Below are 26,439 nucleotides of genomic sequence, written 5' to 3'. Positions count from 1 at the left end.
TTGGTAGCCAGGCGCGGTGGCTCAAGCCTGTAATCCCAGCACTTTGGGAGGCTGAGGCGGGCGGATCACGAGGTCAGGAGATCGAGACCATCCTGGCTAACACCGTGAAACCCCGTCTCTACTAAAAACACACACACAAAAAATTAGCCGGGCGTGTTGGCGGGCGCCTGTATTCCCAGCTACTCGGGAGGCTGAGGCAGGAGAATGGCGTGAACCCAGGAGGTGGAGGTTGCGGTGAGCCGAGATCGCGCCACTGCACTCCAGCCTGGGGGACAGAGAAAGACTCCGTCTCAAAAAAAAAAAAAAAAGAAAGTAAGCTTGGTGGCAGGCACGGAGTCTCACTGCCTCTGTATGCACAGCACGGGGAACCAAGCCTGCCACCTGGAACTCTAAGGCCCTTTTTTTTTTTTTTTTTTGAGACACAGTCTTGCTCTGTTGCCCAGGCTGGGGTGTAGTGGCATGATCTCGGATTGGCTCACTGCAACTCTGCCTCCCTAGTTCAAGCAATTCTCTTGCCTCTGCCTCCCTGGTTCAAGCAATTCTCTTGCCTCAGCCTCCCAAGTAGCTGGGACTACAGGTGTGCACCACCACGCCTGGCTAATTTTTTGTATTTTTAATAGAGACGGGGTTTCACCGTGTTGGCCAGGCTGTTCTCAAACTTCTGACCTCAGTTGATCCACCTGCCTTGGCCTCCCAAAGTGCTGGGATTACAGGTGTAAGCCACCTCGCCTGGCCCTAAGGCCCTTTGCGCTCTGACTTCACCTCTCAGAATCCTCACTCTGCCCTGGTCCCTCCAGCCACAACAGCCTCTTCAGTCCTTGATAGTCCTCAAACACCCCAAGTACTCTCCTACTTGAGAACTTTTGCATTTGCTGTAACCTCTGCCTAGAATACTCTTCTAGGACATTAACTCTTCTTTAGTTAACTGAAGACTTCCTTCCTGCAGGTTTTCTGCTGAGAGGTTTCTCAGAGGTCTGTATATAAAATGGCTACCCTTTCCTGGCCTTGTCACTGTTTCTGCCCTTACCCGGCTTCATTTTTCTTCACTGCACCTATTACTGCCTGACATGACATGGGGCATATTTTGTTGATTGCAAGATGCACACTGGCTTTCAGATTTTAACACAACTGAAAGACAGGATGTCTTAAAAATTGATGATATCTTAAAAGTGCCGTGGGCCTGGAATGACATCAAGTCTTTCCACAAGAGATTTGCATTTGCTTCTGCCAGTACTTAGGAATGCTACCAATCTGAGACTCCTTGAAATTAAGTTCTCTGTTTAGGGTTTTGTTTAGATCATCCTGGCAGAGTGAATTTAGACAAGACACTGGCTAATACCAACTGGTGGTTCCTATTCTCAGGGGAGATATTATTTTTCTCCTATGACACAGTGTCAAGTTTGAGACAATCAAGTTTCCTTGCTGTCCTTTTCTGTGTGGCGGATTTTTTTCTTTATATTTTCACTGAAGGTGCAGGCTTTTGGTATCCCAGCTGCATATGGGGGGTCTATTAGACGATCTATCTTAAGCATTTCTTCCTCTCTTGGTGGTACATGAAAGTACATCTTACAGTTGATGGCAACTTAAGAGTCTATGAAGTATGATGTGTAATTGTTTTCTGTCCACTTCCCCCACTAGAACGTAAGCTCCCTGAGAGCAGTGACGGACTATTTTGTTCATTTGTGGTCTCTTTAGTACCTAAATGGTAGGCTCCCAACAAACATCTGTTGAATAAATAAGTATTAGCCCCAAAATATTTGTTGAATAAAAAATGAATAAGTTAATTTTTGCTTGGGAATAAAAGAGAAATTCTGGATCAGACTATCACTTATAATATTGGAAAGGTGAGACTACAACAGGCTATCTGAATCATTAGCCTGACTTACTGTGTGTGACATCTAAAATTTAGTCTGTCTTTGTGCATACTACTCTGAAAAAACTTGGTTCTGCTTATTTCAAAAACATATTTTAAGGCTCGGTGTGGTGGCTCATGCCTGTGGTCCTAACTACTCACAAGGCTGAGGTGGGAGGGTTGCATGGGTCTAGGAGCTTGAGGCTGCAGTGAGTTATGACTGCCTACTGCGCTCCAGCCTGGGCAACAAAGCAAGACTCTGTCTCAAGAAATAATTAAATAATAAAATTATGTTAAACAGGATATGTGCCACCCACATAAATTTAATATTCACATTAGCATTTTATGCTCTGGAGAATTAGAAAAGGGCATTTGGGGAAAGATTAATTTCAAATTACTTGATGCTGGTGATAAGCCACGTAAAGGAAAAGCCTCCGCTTTAAGCTTCTGGTTTGTACTGACCTGGAGCAGGGAGGTCACCTCAAAGGAAGGGGAGAGCCTGGCCGGCCAGCCAGCCTCACTAGAAAAGATAAAAAGTTGTGCCGTTTCCATTTCCAATAGACACAGAAGCATAAGAAGTAAGCCTCAGGCATCACATTCACTGGATTTTTATCTTCACTCAGCAAATGTTAGAAACAAAAGTTAAAAATTAAATCCCTGGCCTGGTGCGGTGGCTCACGCCTGTAATCCCAGCAGTTTGGGAGGCCGAGGCGGGCAGATCACAAGGTCAGGAGTTTGAGACCAGCCTGTCCAATATGATGAAACCCCATCTCTACTAAAAAATACAAAAATTAGCCAGGCATGGTGGCGTGCGCCTGTAGTCCCAGCTACTCAGGAGGCTGAGGCGGGAGAATTGCTTGAACCCGGGAGGTGGAGGATGCAGTGAGCTGAGATTGCGTCACTGCACCCCAGCCTAAGCAACAGAGTGAGAATCCGTCTCAAAAAAAAATTAAATCCCTTTGTGTCCAAAGATGTTCTGTGTTTCTTATTTTAAAAAATGTATTGACCCTCCAAAGGACAAAACAGTTCTGTGTACTTTGGTGATGGACACCGTAAATACCCTGACTTGATCACTGTGCATTATATACACATAAAAAATGTATCATGGACCTCATAAATTTGCACAAATTAAAAAAAAAAACACCTCTGTGCCAAACTCATTACCCAAAGATCCTTCAAATCAGCAGGTACAGAAAAGGGATGATGGCAAGAAGATAGAAAGGAGTTCTCCTCAGGAGATTTGATGAAAACATGAATGGTCTCAAATAATCAAAGTCTTGAGGATGCTACGTCTTCTACAGGATTATTATGTATATTAACTGAGTAGGTTCAGGCATAGAACCCAAGACTCTAGCTGGTTATCAGAATAAGCTATAGAGCTGAACAAAACTAAAGCTATGTGAAATTGGGCAAATTATTGAACTCACTGTTTCATTTGCTTCATCTTAAAAAAAAAAAGCAGGTGTATTTATTTCATGAGTGCTGTTATGAAAATCAAATGAGATAATAAATACCCCTAGTATAGTATTTGGCAAATAGAAATGTCTAACAAAAGTAACTATTTCATTACCATTATTACAGAGGAACATTTAAAAAAAACCATGGCTATTATAACCAACTATATTATAATTATACTAATCATACAAATTATTTCACGTGCAAAAGTAAGAGGAAATAACTTCTAAATGGAACTCATGAAATAACAGATTTTTGAAATACCTTGACATCTGCCACTACTCCCAGACATCAGTTTTGTGTGGAGACCACAGTTTACTGGACAACACTGTCCCATGAACTGATCAGTTGGACTACAAAACTCACTAGCTCAGGGTTCTCCAATATACAGGTTTTCATTAGTTATTCTAGTAGTGCTTCATGGTTTCTACTCTTTCCAGGGCTCAGTACACCTCTTCTCTTTCTGTTATACATTCTGATATCAATGATGGTGGTTGGATGAGATGGGCAGAGAAGGAAATTAAGAAAGACAACTTAAAGGCCATCATAATGGTTTAATCTGAAAAGTACAGAATAAAAAAATTCCAACTGTTTTTGTGAGGGCATATGTAGGTATATGCATTTTACGGGTGAAAATCAAACATGCATTCTCTTGCAAGTCTACTTGGAATCTCCTTCAAATATTTTAACATTTGAACATGATCTTCAGGAGAAGATAAATGAGGACACTACACTAGACTATTTGTTATAGTTTTATTCTCTGAGAGTAAAGGAAAAATGTATAACCTGAAATAGACCTGACATTGCCCCTAAACACACTTGATGGTTGATTCATAACAAAACTACTCATATTTTTTTGTTTTTTTGTTTGTTTGTTTTTGAGACAGAGTCTCGCTCTGTCACCCAGGCTGGAGTGCAATGGCGTGATCTCAGCTCACCGCAACCTCTGCCTCCCGGGTTCAAGCGATTCCTCTCCCTCAGCCTTCCGAGCAGCTGGGGTTACAGGCATTTGCCACCATGCCCGACTAATTTTTATATTTTTAGTAGAGACGGGGTTTCACCATGTTGTCCAGCCTGGTCTCAAACTCCTGACCTTGTGATCTGCCTGCCTTGGCCTCCCAAAGTGCTGGAATTACAGGCGTGAGCCACGGTGCCTGGCCAACTATCCAGTCTTTTTTTTTTTTTTTTGAGACGAAGTCTTGCTCTGTCACCCAGGCTGGAGTGCAGTGGTGCGACCTTGGCTCACTGCGAGCTCCGCCTCCCGGGTTCACATCATTCTCCTGCCTCAGTCTCCCAAGTAGCTGGGACTACAGGTGCCTGCCACCACGCCAGGCTAATTTTTTTTTTTTTTTTTTTTTGTATTTTTAGTAGAGTCGCGGTTTCACTGTGTTAGCCAGGATGGTCTCGATCTCCTGACCTCGTGATCCACCTGCCTCGGCCTCCCAAAGTGCTGGGATTACAAGCGTGAGCCACCGCGCCCAGCCCAAATTCTTTACTTTAACTTGCCTCTCCGCTTAAAGTCACTACCTATTTCTTTTACCAATTACTCATCTCAGAAGATAAAACCTCTGAAAGCATTCTATCCAAAGTGGTTACCTGTGGGGTGAGGAACAGGGTTCTGGATCAGTGGCAGAAGCCAATAGAGAGGTATCCTTGTTGTTTTCTAGATCTTCATTCTCTAGAAAACCACAGAAAGAAAGAATTCAATATCTGAGAGGGAATACAATCATAATTATCTTGTATCTTTAAAAAAAAATCTAGCAATTTCAACCAAATTCTTCCCAAAAACATTCTGGTATTAACTTTACGCTCTCAGAGACCCAACACATAAATTATTCAAGTCATCACATCCAAGTATTCTCAGACAGTCATAACTCATTCATAAAAAAAAATAACTCATTTCTAAAACAAGTCTCCAAAAAGTTAATCCTAATTTAAGAATCATATTTCTGCCAGGTGAAGTGGCTCACACCTATAATCCCAACACTTTGGGAGGCCAAGGCAGGAGGATCGCTTGAGACTAGGAGTTCCAAAGCAGCCTGGGCAACAGAGCAAGACCCCATCTCTAAAAAAAATTAAGGCCAGGTGCAGTGGCTCATGCCTGTAATCCCAGCACTTTGGGAGGCTGAGGTGAGTCAGGAGTTCAAGACCAGCCTGACCAACACAGTGAAACCCCATCTCTACTAAAAATGCAAAATTAGCCAGGCATGATGGTACGCATGTGTAATCCCAGCTACTTGGTAAGCTGAGGCAGAAGAATCACTTGAACCCGGGAGGCGGAGGTTGCAGTGAGCTGAGATCACACCATTGCACTCTAGCCTGGGCAACAACGGTGAAACTCTGTCTCAAAAAAATAATAAATAATAATAAATTTTAAAAATTAAAAAAAAATAGGGCCAGGCATGGTGGCTCACACTTGTAATCCCAGCACTTTGGGAGGCTGAGGTGGGTGGATCACTTGAGGTCAGGAGTTCAAGACCAGCCTGGCCAACATGGTGAAACCATGTCTCTACTAAAAATACAAAAATTAGACGGGCATGGTGGCACACAGCTGTAGTCCCAGCTACTCAGGAGGCTGAGGCAGGAAAATCACTTGAACTCAGGAGGTGTAGGTTGCAGTGAGCTGAGATCACGCCACTGCACTCCAGCCTGGGCGACAGAGCAAGACTCCATCTCAATTAAAAAAAATTCATAAAAAGAAAGAAAGAAATCATATTTCTCAGAAAGCAGATGGTTAAATTAAGCAGAACATAGAGGGTAGAGTGGGATGTAAGATAAACTGAATTTAGAATCAAAGTATAAAGTGTCACTTCTACATTCAATAAGCTCAGATCAACGTACCCAAGGTCAGGTAAAGGACTTTTGTATTTTCATTTATTTATTCAACCACTCATTTGCCAATGATTTATTGAATAACTAGGTGCCCTCAAGGAGTATATAGGTGAAATGCATAATGAAGGCCATGTTTTCAAGCTCAAAACAAGCCTATGTATGGCTGGTCTTATCACAGCCATTTTTGCAGTAAGGAACTTAAGGCATAGAGACAGGATTCAAACCCAGGCAGTTGTGCTCTTAACCATCAGATGCTACTTAGTTTTGTGGGTTATTCATTTAGCCTTTCCTTGAACACTCAGAGAGCATATGGTTTAGTGCATTTAGACAGCCCCTCATTTAACTCCCTCTGTGTAAGACAACAAGACGCTGAAGACTGAAGTTTACTTCTCAATACAAAATGCAACTTAAGTAAACTTCAAACATTGAAAGTTTCAGAGTTTGGTAGCAAAGTCAAAGTGAAAATGACAGGCAAAATTTTTAATCCAAGCTTAATTTAGTCTCTTGTTTTATATGTGAACAAGATTTATTTTTCTTTTTTTTTTTTTTTTGGGACAAGGTCTCCCTCTATCACCCAGGCTGGAGTGCAGTGACACTATTATGACTCTCGGCCTCTCGGCAACCTCAACCTTCTGGGTTCCAGCGATCCTCTCACCTCAGCCTCCTGAGTAGCTGGGACCATAGGCACACCCCACCATGCCAGACTAATTTTTTTTTTTTTGTAGAGACGGGGGTCTCACTATGTTGCCCAGGCAGGCTTGTCTTGAATTCCTGGGCTCAAGTGATCCTCCCACCTCAGCCTCCCAAAGTGCTGAGATTACAGGCGTGAGCCACTGTGCCCATCCAAGATCTATTTTTCTTTGGGTCAATTCAGTCTCATAGGCAGAAAGACCTTAGAGCTCCTGCCATCCAATTTTTCTCCCAACAAAGAAACTAAGTCTAAGACACTGTTCCCCAGTCTCTGCCACTCTGTAAAGAGGCCCATTCACTGAGGGAAAATGCAAAGAGAAAGTTCTCCCATCTGTTGACCTAAGTGAAATGTGCTTTCTAATAAATTCTACTCTTTGACCACTACTCCCCACAATATCCTTTCCCATATTGACAGCTGGCTGTCACATTTCCAGAAGTTCCTTCACCTCAGGCTGGTCATCTTCACACCACACAGCCTGTGACCATGTTGGCCCCCTTTAGCTGCTTCACTTAGTTTGTTCCATTTAAACAAAGGAGCCAAAATGAACAACTTTTCCAGGTGTGTTCCAATCCGTGCAGACTGTACTGACAATAACCTCTTAAAAAGGACACAATATTTCTTGACATAATACCCTAACCAGGCACTAGATTTCTTAACTGCAAACCTACTGTTGGCCTAAATAAGTCAATCAAGATCTCCAGGGCTTACAAAAATAAACTTTTTCCAAGCCCACTCTCTCCTATGCTCTATTTTTAAAATAGACTTTTGGAAAGTAATTGATTTTTTAACTTAAAACCAGGACTTTATATACCCTATTATGCATCTCAAATTAACTTTTTGAAATTATACTAATAATGCTTTGTTCATTGTAGAAAAAAGTAAGTACAGATAAGAAAACATTTTGCATCTACCCTTCCAGCTTTATTTCCTTTAAAATAATTTTTAATATACAGATAATACATTGTTCACTGTAAAAAAAAATCAGGAAATACAGATAAGCAAAACAACAACAAACTAACCATAACCCCACTAACCAAAGATTACCACTGTTAACTTTTTTTAAAAAAGACACAAGGTTGGCTGGGCGCAGTGGCTCATGCCTGTAATCCCAGCACTTTGGGAGGCTGAAGACGGTGGATCACCTGAGGTCAGGAGTTCAAGACCAGCCTGGCCAACATGGCAAAACCCTGTCCTACTAGAAAATACCAAAATTAGGTGGGCGTGGTGGCGGGCACCTGCAATCCCGGCCACTCAGGAGGCTAAGGCAGGAGAATCGCTTGAACCCTGGAGGAAGAGGTTGCAGTGAGCTGAGATTGCTCCATTGCACTCCAGCCTGGGTGACAAAGGAAGACTCCATCTCAAAAAAAAAAAAAAGAAAGAAAGAAAGAAAAAGACATGAGGTTTCTTTATGTTGCCCAAGCTAGTCTTGACGTCTTGGGCTCAAGCGGTCCTCCCACCTCCCCCTCCCAAAGTGCTGGGGTTACAGCATGGCATCTGGCCAACTGTTAACATTTTGATGTATATCCCTTGAGAAATACATATATACATACAAATACATATGTATATGTATTGTGTGTGTGTATGTGTGTTTCTGAAAGGACATGCACCAAACGCTTTTTTTTTTTTGAGACATAGTCTTGCTCTGTTGCCCAGGCTGGAGTGCAATGGCGTGATCTCGGCTCACTGCAACCTCTGCCTCCGTGTTCAAGTGATTCTCCTGCCTCAGCCTCCTGAGTAGCTGGAATTACAGGCACACGCCACTACACCTGGCTAATTTTTTGTATTTTTAGTAGAGATGGGTTTTCACCATGCTGGCCAGGCTGGTCTCAAACTCCTGACCTCAGGTGATCCACCTGCCTCAGCCTCCCAAAGTGCTGGGATTACAGGCGTGACCCACCGCAGCCAATAAACACTTTCAATGAATATTTTTCAGAGTCAATAAAGGTAGGGCTATATCATAATTTTAAACGGCTACATATTATCCCATACATTGTCCCATTATTTCTTTAACCAATTCTTAATCTTCTACTGGTAGAGCTAGTGCTTATTCCAAATCTTTCATTGTTATACGCAATGATGTTGTCTATAACAGTTAGAGATTGTTATAGACTGTTAGAGATAATGATGTTCTATTAGCAGTATCTACAACCCTTTCTTAAGAACCTCCCCCGTCAACAGCCTTGGAAGTGGCAGTTCCTATGATCAAGGTACATTATGTTGGCCATAGTTAATTGGTTTCCGGTGAGCACCTGGCCAAAAGTCAGTCCGATTCTCTTCCATAAAATTTGGAGTTGGTATCCACGACAGAAAGACTGTGGAGAACTTTGTCACTTTAGGAGCTGAGCCTGCCTTTTGGGAGAAGCCTTCGCAGGCCACGTAAAAGCAGATGACTAAGCAGAGGAGATAATTTTCAGAGAGTACAATGATGCATTCAAGTAAAGGGAAAGAAAAACAAGGGGACCTCTGGGTCTAGGAGAGAAACAGACCAGAGAGGCTACTTTGTAACCCCATAAGGTTCAAGTGTGCTCCTCCAATTGGAGTCCGTAAGAGGCCTTACATAGTAACAATGAGCTCTTTTCTTCTTTTTATTGTGAAATAAACCACACATATGAAAGACTGCATGAAAAGAAGATACAGAGCTAAAATATTAATAATACAAATACCTGCATACCTACTAACTAGGTGAATTATTAGTACTTTAGAATTCCCCTACCCAATGCCCTTTCCTATCCTATATTCCCTGTTCCAAATTCTGAGTAAATTATTCCTTGTTATTCTTCATATATTTTAATTAATTACTGCTGTTTAAAAACCTTTCTTGTAGAAAATGTTAAACATATACAAAAATCACAAAATTAGATCACAGTAGAATGAAGACTCATGCACCCTACCTATCTTCTCACCAAGATTTTACTTGGCCTGGTTTCCTCCATGCCCTACCTTCTTGCCCCACCCACCAACAGATTATTTCAAACAAAGCCCAGACATCATTGTATCTACCATTACAGTCATTTAGAACAAATCTCTAAAGAAAAAGACTTTCAACAGAGGTACAACAACATTATCACTCCTACAAAATTGGCAATTCTTTAATATCATCTCATACCCAGCCCATGCTCCAATTTCTCCAAGTTGTCTCCCAGAATTTCTTTTTAGGAGGTGGTTTGTTTGAATAAGAATCCAAATAAGATTCACACACTAAATTTACCTTATAAATCTCTTAATCTACACCAATCCTCACCACCATGGGTCTGTATACAATATATTTGTTGAAATTTTTAAAAACTGATCTGCAGACTTTTCAAACATTCTGAATTTGGCTGACTGCCTTTTCATGGTATCGCTTAACAGATTATTTTATGCACTATATTTCCTATAAACCAGTCATAGATGTAGAGCTTCACTGTCCAGTATAGTAATTACTAGTACACGTGGCTAAATGTAAATTTAAAAGAATTTAAAATTCGGTCCACCTATCTCAACTAGCCACATTTCAAGTACTCAACAGCCATGAGTTGCAAGTGGCTACTGTTGCCAGGGAGCACATTTTCACCGTCAAAGAAATTCTATTGGACTGTGTTGATCTAGAGGCTTGACTCAATTCAGGTTCAGTTTTGTTCTTGCAAGAATATTCCAGAAATAACATATGTAATTCCTATTGTATTACACTAAGAGGCACATAATCTATGGTTATCACAAGTTTAATGATACAAAGATTAGGTTCATGTTTTCGGCCTAATCCACCATCAAGCTCCTCATTAACCCTGGAACTAGTGGCTTTAGCAGGCATTCACGATCATTGTCTAAAATAGATACAGGATTTCACTAAAAACTAGAAAATGACTTTTCCAATTCTAGCACTTTCTACAGTTGTTCTTAGTTGGAATTCTACTAAAAACAAAACAAAACAAAACAAAACTTCCCCTCATCAACTATTTGGCTACTCTGACACAGTCATAAGAGAAAAGCAGGATAAAGACTTGATCCTTCGCCAGCTGAGTTAGAATCGTAACCTCCAAAGATAACCAATGATTTGTTCTTTGAAGTATTGTTAGAAACACATGAATTTTAACATATTTTATGTGCTTCAAGTTTTCCTAATTTTGGCCTGTGGGAGCTCCTTAAAGTTGGCTCTTGTGTCCTTTTAAGATGACACCAGTGGTCTTGCTTATAGCATAAGTTCTGAGCTTTAAAATCTTATAAATGCCTGTCCCACACTTGGAATCAACTATTTCTCTAAGGAGTCCTGGTTCTTTTTCATTAGAAATTATATTTAAAGGCTGGGCACGGTAGCTCACACCTGTAATCCCAGCACTTTAGGAGGCTGAGGCGGGTGGATCACCTGAGGTCAGGAGTTGGAGACCAGCCTGGCCAACATGGTGAAACCCCATCTCTACTGAAAATACAAAAATTAGCTGGGCATGGTGGCACACGTCTGTAATCCTAGGTTCTTGGGAGGCTGAGGCATGAGAATCGCTGGAACCTAAGAAGCGGAAGTTGCAGTGAGCTGAGATTGTGCCAAGGCACTCCAGCCTGGGTGATGGAGTGAGACTCTGTCTCCAAAAAAAAAAAAAAAGAAATTGTATTTAAAGACCACAATCAACAATCAACTAAAATATTACACATACATCACACACACACACAAATTTATATATATCCTAAATGTCATATATTAATATCACACATAAAAATATACATGTGAAATGAATTCATGCAAATACTTCTAATTCAGATTACAGGATTTTTCTTTTTTTTTTAGACGGAGTCTTGCTCTGTCACTCAGGCTAGAGTGCAGTGGCGCAATCTCTGCTCACTGCAACCTCCGCCTCCCGGGTTCAAGTAATTCTGCCTCAGCCTCCTGAGTAGCTGGGATTACAGACACATGCCACCACACCCAGCTAATTTTTGTATTTTTAGTAGAGACAGGGTTTCACCATGTTGGTCAGGCTGGTCTCAAACTCCTGACCTCGTGATCTGCCCGCCTCAGCCTCCCAAAGTCCTGGGATTACAGGCGTGAGCCACCACACCCGGCCCAGATTACAAGATTTTAACCTAACTTTAATTCTATATGTGTATTTTTCAGTCTTGTTGTGGAAAATCCTGGATCTTAATAATATTCACATATATACATATTTGCTTTATTCTACAATGTAAATATAATAGTTTTAAAAGAATAACAATATAACTAAGGATATGGATATTATAACACTCTTCTCCTTAGCTTTTAATCTTCCATTATTTGTTTTTGAAAACATAAAGAAATACATATACATATAGTTTTATGTTGCCCCCATCTTAGAAAAAAATACACATTCTTCTTCTGCAACTTTTTTTTTTTTTTGAGACAGGGTCTTGCTGTGTCACCCAGGCTGGAGTAGAGTGGTGCGATCACAGCTCAATGCAGTCTCAACCTCCCTGGCTTAAGAGATTCTCCTACCTCAGCCTCCCGAGTAGCTGGAGCCCACCACACCTGGCTAATTTTTTAAATTTTCTGTAGAGATGGGGTTTCGCCATGTAGCCCAGGGTGATCGCAAACTCCTGAGCTCAAGCAATATGCCCACCTCAGACTCCCAAAGCGCTAGGATTACAGGCATGAGCCACTGCGCCCAGCTACAACTTGTTTTTATCACTTAACAACACAGCCTAGAAGAGCTTTCAAGTTGGTGAATTTATCCACATTCAGTGGTGCAACCCAACTCCATGCTGACAGAAGCTCCTGCACTCAGGACCCTTCCAGGTCTCGCCCTATGTACCTCTTCATCTGGCTGTTTATCCTTTATAATAAACCAGTAAACACAGGCAGAAATTCTCCAGATGTCTCCCGGTAATGTCCAAGTTTTTATCCCAGTGTCACAAAGAAATATCAATGATGAAACAACATGACCTACCCAGGACAACCTACAATGACCTGAAGACATTTACTGGGGAGCTATGTTGTTTTCATAATATCTGCTATCAAGTAAAAGTGAAGAGTGGCTTTCTACTTGATCAAAAAACAGTTTAAAAAGAAATATTAATGAATATCAAAGGAGCAATGAAACCTGGCCTCAACTCCATTCTGGTACACACAGGTGGAGGCAAACCTTGGTTGTTAGATGTCTGAGCTGCAAAGAAAAGATCCACATGATTATCTGGAGATGTTTTGATAAATGGAGTACCTCAATCTGCCAATTTCAAATGTAATTCAGGTTCTGTGGTACAGGATGATATCATCATGGGCACTCTGACAGTGAGAAAAAATTTACAGTTCTCAGCAGCTCTTTGGCTTTCAACAACTATGACAAATAATAGAAAAAAAATGAATGAATTAACATGGTCATTCAAGAGTTAGGTCCAGAAAAAGTGGCATTCCAAGATTGGAACTCCATTCATGGTGTGTCTGGAAAAGATTACACAGATCTTCCTCATTACTTTAAATTTTTTAATTGTATATGTTTAAGGTGTACAACATAATGTTTTGATATACATATAGATGGTGAAATGGTTACCATATCAAGCAAATCAATAAATCCATCATCCCACAGCTATCCTCTCTTTTTGTGATGTTGAACATCTTTTTAAATACCTGTTGGCCATTGTGTGTGGCAAGAGCACCTAAAATTTACTTTTAGCAAAATTCCCAAGCACAATATTATTAACCATAGTTCTCATATTGTACATTAGATCTCTGGACTTGTTCATCCTATGTATCTCTACTTTGTATCTTTTGACCTACACCTCCCCCTTTCCTCTACCATCACCACCACCACCACCACCACCTCTAGTAACCACTATTTTATCCTGTTTCTGTGTACTTTTCTCTTTTTTTTAGATTACATATATAAGAGAGATCGAGCAGTATTTTTCTTTTTGTGTCTGGCTTATTTTACTTAATATAATGTCATCCAGGCTCATCCATGTGTGGCAAATGGCAAGATCTCTTTCTTTTATAAGGCTAAATAATATTCCTCTGTGTGTATGTATGTACACCACAGCTTCTTTATTCATTTCTCTGTCAACGGACACATAGATTGTTTTCATATCTTGGCTACTGTGAATAATGCGACAATGAACAGATATCTGAGGCAGTGATTTCACTTCCTTTGGGTATATACTCAGAATAGGGGTTATTGGGTCATGTGGTAGTTCTACTTTTATTTAGGAATTTCCATACTATTTTTCACAATGGCTGCATCATCTACATTTGTACCAACAGTTGTTATTTCTTACCAAAGATAAGTCATCCTAACAGACATGAGGTGATATATCTCATTGTGGTTTTAATTTGCATTTCCCTTGTGACTACTGATGTTGAACATCTTTTCATGTACCTATTGGCCATTTTTATGTCTTCTTTGGAAAAACACCCATTCATATCCTTTGCCTTTTTTTTTTTTTTCAGACGGAGTCTCACTCTGTTGCCCAGGCTGGAATGCAGTGACACAATCTCGGCTCACTGCAACAACCTCTGTCTCCCAGGTTCAAGTGATTCTCCTGCCTCAGGCTCCCAGGTAGCTGGGATTACAGGTGCATGCCACCATACCCAGCTAATTTTTTTGTATTTTCAGTAGAGACGGGGTTTCACCATGTTGACCAGGCTGGTCTCAAACTTCTGACTTCAAGTGATCTGCCCACCTTGGCCTCCCAAAGTGCTAGGATTACAGGCATGAGCCACCACGCCCGGCGCATTTCCATTCTCTTGCATGTGGAAATCCAGTTTTCCCAGAACCATTTATTGAAGAGACTATCTTTTCCCCACTGTGTCCTCTTAGTGCCTTTGTCAAAAATTAGTTGGTCATATATGCTTGGGTTTGTTTCTAGGCTCTCAATTCTGATCTGCTGTTTTTATACTAGCACCATACTGTTTTAATTACTATAGCTTGTAATAGAATTTGAAATCAGAAAGTGTGATGCCTCAATGTTTTCTTTCTTAGGATTGCTTGTATATTCGGGGTATTTGTGGTTACATACAAATTTTAGAATTGTTTTTTCTATTTCTATGAAGAATGTCATTAGAATTTGGATTGGGATTGTGTTAAATCTGCATATTGCTTTGGGTAGTATGAACATTTGAACAATATTAATTTTTCCAAATCACGAACACAGGATGTCTTCCCATTCGTTTGTGTCTTCTTAATTTCTTTCATCAGTGTTTTATAGTCTTAAGTGTCCAGATCTTTCTGGTTAAGTTTATTCGTAAGTATTTTTTTTCTTGAGACAGGGTCTCCATAACCCATGCTGGAGTGCAGTGGCACAATCACAGCTCACTGAGGCCTCGACCTCCAGGGCTCAAGCAATCCTCCCACCTCAGCCTCCCGAGTAGCTGGGACAACAGGCATGGGCTACCACGCTAGGCTAATTTATTAAGTATTTTTTGTGCTACTGTAAATTGGGATTATTTTCTTGATTTTTTGGATAGGTTGTTACTGTGTACAGAAATGCAACTGACTTTTGTACACTGATTTTTTACCCTGCAACTTTATTGATGTCATGTATTAATTCTAAGGTTTTTTTTGTAGAGTTTTTGGGGTTATTTACATATAAGATCATGTCATCTGCAAATGGACATAACTTCTACCATTCAGCTAACTGTATGCCTTTTTTTTTCTTGTCCGCTTGCTCTTGCTAGCACTTCCATTACTATGTTGAATAGAAGTGGTGAGAGTGGTCATCCTTGCCTTGTGCCAGATCGTAGAGAAAAAATTTTCATTTTTCCACATTGATTATGACACTGGCTTTGGGTTTTTCATAAGTAGTCTTTATTACATTGAGTAAATTTCCTTCTACATCTAAAGTTGTTGCCAGTTTAAAATAAGCTATTCTAACTATAATTTATTCTATATAAGCCTCATGGTAACCACAAAGCAAAAAACCACCCCAGATAAACAAATAATAAAGAGAAAGGAATCAAAGCTCAGCATTATAGAAAATTACCAAATCACAAAGGAAAACAAGAGTAAGAAAGGAACAAGGGCTCTACAAAACAACCAGAAAACAATTAACAAAATAGAAGTAAATCCTTCCCTATCAATAATAAGCTTGAATGTAAATGGATTAAGTTCTCCAATTAGAAGACACCGAGTGGGTGAATGGATTAAAAAAACTAAGATCCAACCTATATGCTGCCCACAAGAGACTCATTTTAGCTTTAAGAACACATACAGGCTGAAAGTGGAAGAATTGAAAAAGATATTCCATGTAAACAGTAACCAAGAAAGAGCAGAGGTGGCTGTACTTAGACAAAATAAAGTCTAAAAACTGTCACACGAAACAAAGAAGGCCATTATTTGATGATAAAGGGGTCAAGCCATCAAGAGGACATAACAATTATAAATACATATGCACTCAACATCAGAGCACCTAAAGGTATAAACCAAATTTTAATAGACATGAAGGGGGAAAATAGATAGCAATATAAGAATAGTAGGGGACCTCAATATCCCATTTTCAACAACGGATAGATCAACTAGACAGAAAAGTAATAAGGAAATACTAGACTTGAACTACACTTAGGACCAAATAGGCCCAACAGACATACACAGAACTTTCCATACAACAGTAGCAGAATACACGTTCTTCTCCATTGCATATGTAACATTCTCCAGAATAGATCAGATGTTAGGCCACAAAACAAGTCTTAACAAATTTATAACTGAAATCATAACAAGTATTATTTCCAACCACAATGGTAAAAAACTAGAAATCAGTAACAGGGAATTCAGGGAAAAATCACAAAGATGTGGAAATTAAACAACCTGCTCCTGAACAACCAATAGATTAGAGAAGAAATCAAAAGAGAAAACGTATCTTGAGACAAAAGAGAATGGAAATGTAATATACTAAAACCTATGGGATGCAATGAAAGCAAAAGCAGTTCTAAGAAGAATGTTGATAGCAATAAATTCTTACATTAAAAAAGAAGAGGCCAGGCATGGTGGCTCAGGCCTGTAATCTCAGTACTTTGGGAAGCTGAGACAGGAGGATCACTTGAGTTCCAGGCTGCAGTGAGCCATAATCATGCCACTGCACTCCAGCCTGGGTGACAGAGTCAGACCCAGTCTCTAAAATAATAATCATAATAATAGTATCACAAATAAATAGCCTAACATTATTCCTCTTTTTTTTTTAATGTTGCCTAGGCTGTACTCAAACTCCTGGGCTCAAGCATTCCTCCTGCCTCAGTCTCCTGAGTTGCTAGGATTCAGGTGCATGCCACCACCGCTGGCTCATTAATTTTTAAACTGGCATACTTGACTGTGTGGATGTACACCATACTCATGTACCTACTGATAGACATTAGGGTTATTTCCAGTCTATTAATATTACAAACTGTGCTAGAATGCCTTGTGAATATTTCATATTTTTGCTAGTGTATCTTTGGGATAGATTCCTGAGAGTGGAATTTCTGAACCAAATTCTCCACAAGGATCATCTATTTTACATTCACTGCATCAATATATGAGTGCCCGTTTCCCCACACCTGGCACATCAGAGTATGTTGTCAAACTGTTGGAAAATTGGCAGAACTTGGTATGTGAAGAATGGTATATTAATTTTAATTTGCACTTCTCTTATCTTTTAATGCATTAGAGCACTTTCTTTTATTTTTTTTCTTCTTTTTTTTGAGACAGGATCTTGCTCTATCACCCAGGCTGGAGTGTAGTGTTGTGATCACAGCTCACTGCAGCCTTGACCTCTAGGGCTCAAGTGTACTTTTGCGATCACAGCTCACTGCAGCCTTAACCTCTTGAGTAGCTCCTAGCTACTCAGGAGGCTGAGGCTAGGACCACAGGCATGCATCACCACATCTGGCTAATTTTTTAAATTTTCTGTAGAGACAGGGTTTCCCTGTGATGCCCAGGCTGGTCTCAAACTCCTAGGCTCAAGCAATCCTCCCACATGGGCCATCCATAGTGTTAGGATTACAGGCATGAGCCATGATTTTTTCTTTAAGATGGGGTCTCACTGTGTTGCCCAGGCTGGAGTCTGGTGGCATAATCAGAGCTCACTGCAGCCTCAAACTCCTGGGCTCAGGTGATCCTCCTGCCTCAGCCTCCCAAGTAGCTGAGAATACAGGCACCCTCGCCACCCCCACCTTGCATTTTGTTATTTAAGCCTTTTTTTACTTCATTTCTATAGGACAAGTCCCCAGAACTGAAAAACCTTGTCAAGGTCTACACATTAACACTTTTATACACATTGCCAAATTTCTCTCCAAAATTCACTTCTACTAGGAGTGGATATCCGAGTGTAACCATTTCCCCACATTTTCACTAACACTAGATATAATCATTCCTTATAACTGCAGCCATCCTATAGATAGAACATGATGAAACACTACTGTTTTAATCTGTCATCCTTTAATAGCTCATATGGCTGAAACAAGCTCTTTTATGCATAAAAATCAGTTGCCTTTTTTGTTGTTTAATAAGTTAATTCTGACCACACATACTACTTAACCTACCTTTTCCACTCAACAATGATATTTATCCATTTAAAACAGCCCACTGAATCTCCTTCAGATATCACCCTGCCAAATATTTTGCCAAAATCAAAATATACTATATATACAGCAACCACATGAAAAAGGGAAATTTGAGTTAATGGCTTTGCCTAAATTCAACATAACTTCACTGGGCCCCTGCTATATGTCAGGCAGTATATTCCATGTAGGGAATATACAGTTAAATTAGACACGATTTGTGCCCTCAAGGAACTCAACATAGTGAGGAAGATAAACTCATAAACAGACAGTTGTAATATAAGCGTGGTATCCTTTAGGATAGAATTATGCACTAGATGTCACAGATTCACATATAGTTAACTAATTTAGGGAATAAAAGTGTCAAAGGAGGTTTCCTGAAAGAGATGACAATTGCACTGAATTCAAGAATGACCAGGACTTGGCCAAGTCAAGTGGAAAAGGGCACTACAGGCAAAGGAGGCTGAATGAACAAAACCAAGAACATAAAAAAACACCACCATGGCAGTTCAGTGTGGCTGGAGGCCACTGCACAAATGCAGAGAGATGAGCTGAGAGCCACAGGTCCCAGTGATTTAACTTGATACTTACCAAATTCCTAGTAAGTGCCTGGCCACATCCTAGGTACTGGAGAGAATATCCAAAGCAGACATAGTTCTGGCTCTCATGATGCTTTCAATCTAGCAGGAAAAAGTGTGTGAAGGTCCTTTATCCCAAAGGTGATGAATAATTTTAAGCTAGGAAATGACATAGTCAAATCTGTATTTTTTTGGTACAATTCTATCGCAGCCATAGGTAGGATGGATTTTACGAGATCAGATAGGAGGCCTCTGCAGAAGTCCATCAGAGAGAGAAAGGACCTAACTAGTAATGAAAGACTAGAAAGTCTACAGTTAGAAAATAATTAGGTAGTCAAATGTGTTTTTAGTTCACCCATGCTGGCTCCTAGCAACACTTATTTTCTTTACATTCAAATGACATATTCTACTGAAAATCTGGATCAAGTTTAATGGTCTCCAGATTCTGGATTATACTCTTTCCCTTCAGGATAACTAGATATGTCCATTTCTAGTCCCCAACATCCCTCAAAGATGGTGCACAAGTATATTTGCAAGTTATTTCAGGACCCCAGACGTAGCAGTCATCTGTCAATCTTCTGGCTTTCAAAAATACTCAACCTTTTCCTCCTTGGGGAGAACTGTCACTGACAATAGTACTCAGTGGAAATCAGAATGGAAGATCCTTCTCTTCGTAGTACCAGGAAGTCAGGGAACAAGCACATAACCTAAAATATTCCCACCTGGAACAGGTGAAACAGGAGTGGGACAAACGAGAGACAGAATTCATCTAGTGGCAGCCAAACGGCCGAGTTGTTCTTGCTGCTTAGCCTCTGGAGTCCTCCAGCCTTCTAACAATTTGGTGAGCCTCCTTTCTCCTTCTAATAAATCCTCTTTCTGCTTAAGACAGCCAGAATTAACTTATATGGCTTGTAAAAAGAACTCTGACCAAAATTCCTGGATAGAATTTCACTGGGTCCAGAAATCTGAACTTAAAGTACCTAGCTATTCTGTCTTTATTCTGATCATCTTTGTTATTATAACCAAGACTCAGTGGTCACTTACTATATGTCAATTATTGTCTAAGTTTTTGTAGGCATCATCATATTGAATAGTCACTGAATTGCACTGAATTATAGAGCCACTGAAGTTGAACTATTATTACTCCCTTTCTATAGTTTAAGAAATTGAAGCTTGGAGAAATCAAGATGCCCAAGATGACCAGCAAATACAACTAGAAGTGATATGCACTCAGGCAATCCAAGACAAAAGTCAGCATTCTTACAAACTACATTATACACCGACTCTTTTAAAAACCTTTTCTCGGCTGGGCGCAGTGGCTCACGCCTGTAACTCCAGCACTTTGGGGGCCCGAGGCAGGCAGATGGCTTGAGGTCAGGAGTTCCAGAGCAGCCTGGCCAACATGGTGAAACCCTGGCTCTACTAAAAATACAAAATTAGCCAGGCATGGTGGTGTATGTCTGTAATCCCAGCTACTTGGGGGGCTGGGGCAGGAGAATCACTTGAACCTGGGAGGCAGAGGTTGCAGTGAGCTGAGATCACACCACTGCACTCCAGCCTGGGTGACAGTGCAAGACTCTGTCTAAAAAAAAAAAAAAAAAAAAAAAATTTAAATCTTTTCTATTGTGAAATGTAACACAAATGTAGAAGAGTATACAAAAGTGTATACCTCAATAAATTATCACAAACACCACCCAGGCCAAGAAATAGAACATTTCTAATACTCCAGAAACCCCACTCATGACCTTCCCAATCATTACCTGATCCTTTCCTCCTTAAGGTAAGAAAACCACTATCCCAACTATGGACATTATTTCCTTGCTTTCTTTATAGCTGGGCCACCTAAGTAAGCATTCCTAAACAGTGTTGCTTCACTGGGCCTGTTTTCTGAATTCTATATAAAGGGAAATGAAAAAGAATGTTTTCTTTTGGGTCTTGCTTATTTCAGTCATTATTTTGATGCATCCACCAAAACATGCATCAAAAGATGCACCCATGTAATTGTAGGTAGGTTTGTTAACTTTCTTTTTTTTTTTTTTTTTTTCTGAGACAGAATCTCACTCTTGTTCCCCAGGCTGGAGTGCAATGTTGCAATCTCGGCTCACTGCAACCTCGGCTCACTGCAACCTCCACCTCCTGGCTTCAAGCGATTCTCCTGCCTCAGCCTCCTGAGCAGCTGGGACTACAGGCACCCACCACCACGCCCAGCTAATTTTGTATTTTTAGTAGAGATGGGGTTTCACCATGTTGGCCAGGTTGGTCTCAAACTCCTGACCTCATGTGATCTGCCCACCTCAGCCTCCCAAAGTACTGGGATTACAGGCATGAGCCACTGCACCCAGCCAGTTTGTTCACTTTCATTGCTGTACATTATTCCATGAATCCACCATGAGCTATCTATCTATTGTTGATGATACTTAGGTTAACTCCAGTTTGGGGCTATTATGAATAATGCTGCTATGAATATTCTTGTGTTTTGGCTACAGTGCATGCATTTATGTTGGATATAAATGTCATAATGGAAATGGTTAAGTCATAGAAATTTGAATGTTAAATTTCAGTAGATAATGCCAAACTATTTCTGAAGGGGTTGTACCAAATATAATGCTACCAGCATTGTAGCATCATTTTCATTACTCTGGACCTTCTCTGACACTTGGTCATGTTAAAATTTTTTGGGGGGAAAGGCCGGGCGCGGTGGCTCACGCTTGTAATCCCAGCACTTTGGGAGGCCGAGGCGGGCGGATCACGAGGTCAGGAGATCGAGACCACGGTGAAACCCCGTCTCTACTAAAAAAAAAAAAAAAAAAAAAAAAATACAAAAAAAAAAAAAAAAAAATTTTTTGGGGGGGCCATTCTGGTAGATGTATGCTCATTTAGTTTGTATTTCACTGATGACTCGTATTTCTTGGCCATTTAAAAATCTTTTGTGAAGTGCCTCTCCAAGTCTCTTGCCAATTTTATTACTGGATTGTCCTTTTTATTATTTATTTATTTATTTATTTATTTTTGAGGCGGAGTCTTGCTCTGTCACCCAAGTTGGAGTGCAGTGGCATGGTCTCAGCTCACTGCAACCTCCGCCTCCTGGGTTCAAGAGATTCTTCAGCCTCCGCCTCCCTAGTAGCTGAGACTACAGGCATGTGCCACCACACTCGGCTAATTTTTGTATTTTAGTAGAGACCGGGTTTCACCATATTGGCCAGGCTGTTCTCAAACTCCTGACCTCATGATCCGCCCACCTCGGCCTCTCAAAGTGCTGGGATTACAGGCATGAGCCACCATGCCCAGTCCTTTTATTATTTATAGGAGTTTTAGATACAAACCTTTTGTCAGGTATGTGTATTATAATTAACCTGCTTCCACTCTGTGACATGATTTTTCCCATTTAATGGTGGCCTTTGATGAAACAAAGTACTTTTGTGTACTCAAAATTTATCAAATTTGCCCTCCTTAGTCTTTGTGTGTCCTGTCTAAGATGTCTTTCACTATATTGAGATCCGAAAATATTCTCCTGTATCCTATAGGTGCTCATGTACTACCCTTCACACACTGTTCTATAATCTACCGAGTTGATTTTTTGTGTATGATGTGTGAGGTAAAGATTAAGTTTCTTTACTTTCCTTTCTCTTAGAATATTCAATTGTCCCAGAAACATTTACCTTCCCTTACCCACTGCTCTATGTTAACAATCTTTGTTGCAAAGCAAGTGTCCATATAAACATGTCTCTAAGCTTTTGATTCTATTCCTAAAGCCTGACTACTCTTTAAAAACTTTAAAATAAGTCTTGATGTTGGATGGAACAAATCTTTCCCTGTTGTTGTTCTTATTCAAGCGTGTCTTTGCTATTTGTGGCCTTCTATATGTATTTTAGAACCAGCTTGTCAAAGCCACCCAAAAATCCCAATTCGTGAACTTAGCTGTTTCTGAAGCTGAGTTGCACTCCCTGCAACGACCTACTTTTAGGGCATGGCCTTTCATGGCCCTAACCCAAAGGAAATGGAATTCACCAGGCTCCCGCTTACTTGATGGGTCCTGAACACTAATCCATTTCCTGTTACTTGAGTTCAAAGAGGCACTTTTCATGACCTTGTCACTCAGCTTCCCCACTCAGGAATCCAGCATGTACCCTCAGGGGACAAAAGAGCCCCAGAATAGACTCTTGTCGTTGGATCTCTATAGCTCTCGCATGGATCACAGCTAGGTAATTCTTCATATCTTTCTATCTCTCCAGTATCTTCCAGCAGATGTTTATATTTCACCCATATTTTCTAATTGTCCCCGATGAGACATAATTACCTAGTCTGCTATTGCTGAAAACAGAAATCCATACTGCCTATTTACCCATATCAATCTGAATATACCTTAGTGAACAAAATAGAAACAAAAATAGTTCTGCCCTCTGCCGGGCACGGTGGCAAATGCCTGCCTGTAAGGGAGGCTGAGGCGGGAGGGCCAAGGCGGGCAGATCACAAGGTCAGGAAGTCGAGACCAACCTGGCCAGCATGGTGAAACCCCATCTCTACTAAAAATACAAAGATTAGCCGGGCATGGTGGCACATGCCTGTAATCCCAGCTACTCGGGAGGCTGAAGCAGGTGAATCACTTGAACCCAGAAGGCGGAGGTTGCAGTGAGCCGAGATCACACCACTGCACTCCAGTCTAGGTGACAGAGCGAGACTCCGTCTCAAAAAAAAAAAAAATTCTGCCCTCTCTCTGTCATTAATAATATCAGTTTATCTACTATGTCTATCCCCCTTTGGCTTATCCTGTCCTTTGGATCATAATGAAGACTTCAAAAAGGTTAAATTTTTAGACAGAAATGAAACTAGCACAAAAATAATGAAAGACACTAGTGGATTTAAAGAATAACACAAAATTAATCTCTAAGGAGACTTATAACCTTTACTTTATAAAAAATTCACTGAGAGAAAAAGGTCTAGAAAATGTCAGTTCCTGATGAGCAGAAACAGAATGCAGACCTATAGAAAGGCTCTTATTTAGGATATAAACATAGTGAAGTCTCATGCCAAGCTTGTGTGTGTGTATCTATGTATACATATATTTATATATTTTAAAGACTATTTTTATTAACTATTTCTGAATAATTTATCCACATTATTCAAAATTGAAAACGCATATAAGTATACAGTGAAAATTTCCTCCCATGTCAGTCCCTACCTCCAAGAGCAATCAATGTTATTTGGTTTTGTGTAGTCTTCCAAAGATGTTTTATGCATATAAAAAAAGTATGTGTGTCTGTGTGTGTGTGTGTGTACATATATACACTTTTTCACTGTTTTACACAAAAAATGGGCATGCTTGGGTGTGGTGGTATGTGCCTGTAATCCCAGCTACTTGGGAGGCTGACGCAGGAGAATCGCTTGAACCCGGGAGGCGGAGGTTGCAGTGAGCCAAGATCACGCCATTGCACTCCAGCCTGGGCAACACAGTGAGACTCCGTCTCAAAAAAAAAAAAAAAAGGGGGGGGGCATGCTGGACATACTACTGTGTACTTTGTTCTTTCCACTTATATCTCGAAGACCTTTCCATAACTGCACATGAAAAGCTTCCTCATTCTTTTCTACAGCTGATTAATATTTCATTGGGTGAATATTCCATAATGTATTTACCCAGTTTCCTATTGATAGACATTCATGTTCTTTCTAATCTGTTACCATTACAAACAATGCCATAATAACCTTGTATCTATGTCATTAAACAGGAGAATAAATTAATCTATAGGATAAATTCCTGGAAAGAATGAGTCAAAGGGGCCTACACTGTAATTTTGATGGATGTTGACAAGTTGCCCTCCATAGAATCTGTACCAATTTACAATCTCATCAGCAATGCATGAGTGTCTGCTTCTGCACACTGACCAACAAAGTGAGTTAGCAAACTACCAAGTGTAGTTAGGATTTCCAGTTCCCTTATTATGAGTTAGGTTGAGCATTTTTCACATGGTAAGCACCACTTCTCACAGCATTTTTACAACTTAATGTATACTGGGAAAAAAACATGCTTTTGATTTTTTTTTCTTTCCATCCCGTAAGGAGTTGAACTTTTGATTTTTAATTTTAAAGGAATGCCCTAAGTTATTTTTAATTTTAAAGAATGCCCTAAATTACATAAGAACTACTGGTAAAACAACTTATAATTGGATTCAGAGAGGCAGGAAGTAAGAAAAGGAGAAAGAAAAACATAACTTTATTTCTAGAAGTATAAAGTGTGGGAGATGCAGCCCTGTTTCAGTGAGAGAGAATTATGAGCACAGCCTTTTAGGTTTCCTGAAGTTATTCCGTGAAATTTAAGCCACTATGAAGAAGAAAAAGCCAATTTTCCTATAGTATAGCTTTTATTATATTAGCCAAATATACGCCAATTCTGAAAGTATTCCTAGAAGAGATCAGAGAAATCAGGCCAGACTTTGCAAATTTAGATGGTATGTGGGGAAATGTTTTTTATTTTTAAAAATATGTATTCTAGTAAATATTAAGAAAAATGGATACATCAAACTAGTCATATCATAGGTATTATTTAGAATGAAACTTTTAAGTGTCAATTAAATGTCAATGTCAAGAAAAAATAGTAAATAACTAATAGTGTAATGGTATTCTCTAGTGTGGCAAAGTCATTACCATGGTTCCTCAGTGGCCAAAATCTCAGAAACAATGAACGGAGGAGGAAAAATGGAAGCTTAACAATAACTTAATTGATCATTGATGGCCACAAAAGCAAAAGAGAGAGAAAAAAGGAACTCCTTAAAATACCTTATTTTATATTTGACAACTTTTTAAATGTGCATTTTCTTTCTACGTTACCAAAGGGTCTGGTTTCAGACATTCTGATCATCCTAGGCATTCAAACTTACTGTGTACTTCGTACTTTCCCTACAAGGAGAACCAAAAAGCAGGTTTTTTTTCAAAAGCATTTGAATATCAGGTCAGGGTTCTTTAGAACAGGCCTCAGAGGATTTCCCCCTCAGTAAACAGGCTGCAAAGAGATAATTAGCCTGTCATTTTAGATTCCAGTGCAGAGGAACTAAAAGCAGGCTATGTGGTTACAGACTCGAGAGGCTTAAACGAAAACAAATTAGGTGAGTTTATGTTCCAACCAAATACAGTGACCATGTGATCCAATTTCTCTTCAGCCCTTGAGTGGGATGTGCTCCTGAGAGGTCACTCAGATTGTGCACCTTTGGTTATACTGTTTAGACTGAATCACAACATGAATAATCAACTATCTGACTAATCGACTATCTGGACACTAAAAACACAACCACTGTAAGAAAAAGAAAGCCACAGGCAGACAAAATGTTAACGTTTTGACATAAAACCACAATAGAAAACTAAAAAACATCAAGGCTGTTTGTCACAGACTCCCTATTATTCTTACCATTCAACATGGTAGCCACCAAATTTTGAATTTTAAGTCATGTACATTGAAATAGCCACAGATATTTTATATATATATATATATATATATATATATATATTTTTTTTTTTTTTTGAGATAGAGTCTCCCTCTGTCGCCCAGGCTGGAGTGCAGTGGTGCAATCTTGGCTCACTG

At 40.0% G+C, this 26,439-nt stretch overlaps 1 protein-coding gene and 1 pseudogene across 8 annotated transcripts in view; one reads left to right on the top strand and one right to left on the bottom strand.

Annotated features, from left to right (window-relative positions):
* TMED8 (transmembrane p24 trafficking protein family member 8) overlaps positions 1-26,439 on the bottom strand; it is a 52,812-nt gene that overhangs the window by 14,572 nt on the left and 11,801 nt on the right. For 5 of the 8 annotated variants that reach the window (XR_009210378.1, XM_058429820.1, XM_058429818.1 and 2 more), the window contains one exon: positions 4,904-4,985. Coding sequence is in view for 3 of the 8 variants with exons in the window: in XM_058429818.1 (XP_058285801.1) it covers positions 4,904-4,985 (82 nt within the window). In the remaining 5 variants the exon portion in view is untranslated. Of the gene's footprint in view, positions 1-4,903; positions 4,986-12,988; positions 13,072-18,882; positions 18,972-26,439 lie in introns of those variants that run through there. The other 3 variants (XM_032134963.2, XM_058429819.1, XM_058429821.1) reach the window with 3 other exon arrangements.
* Positions 12,248-13,283, top strand: LOC131381558 (broad substrate specificity ATP-binding cassette transporter ABCG2-like; annotated as a pseudogene).

This window comes from Hylobates moloch, unplaced genomic scaffold (genome assembly GCF_009828535.3).
Source record: "Hylobates moloch isolate HMO894 unplaced genomic scaffold, HMol_V3 SCAFFOLD_16, whole genome shotgun sequence".
NCBI lineage: Eukaryota > Metazoa > Chordata > Mammalia > Primates > Hylobatidae > Hylobates > Hylobates moloch.
This window is presented reverse-complemented; position numbering and strand designations above follow the sequence as displayed.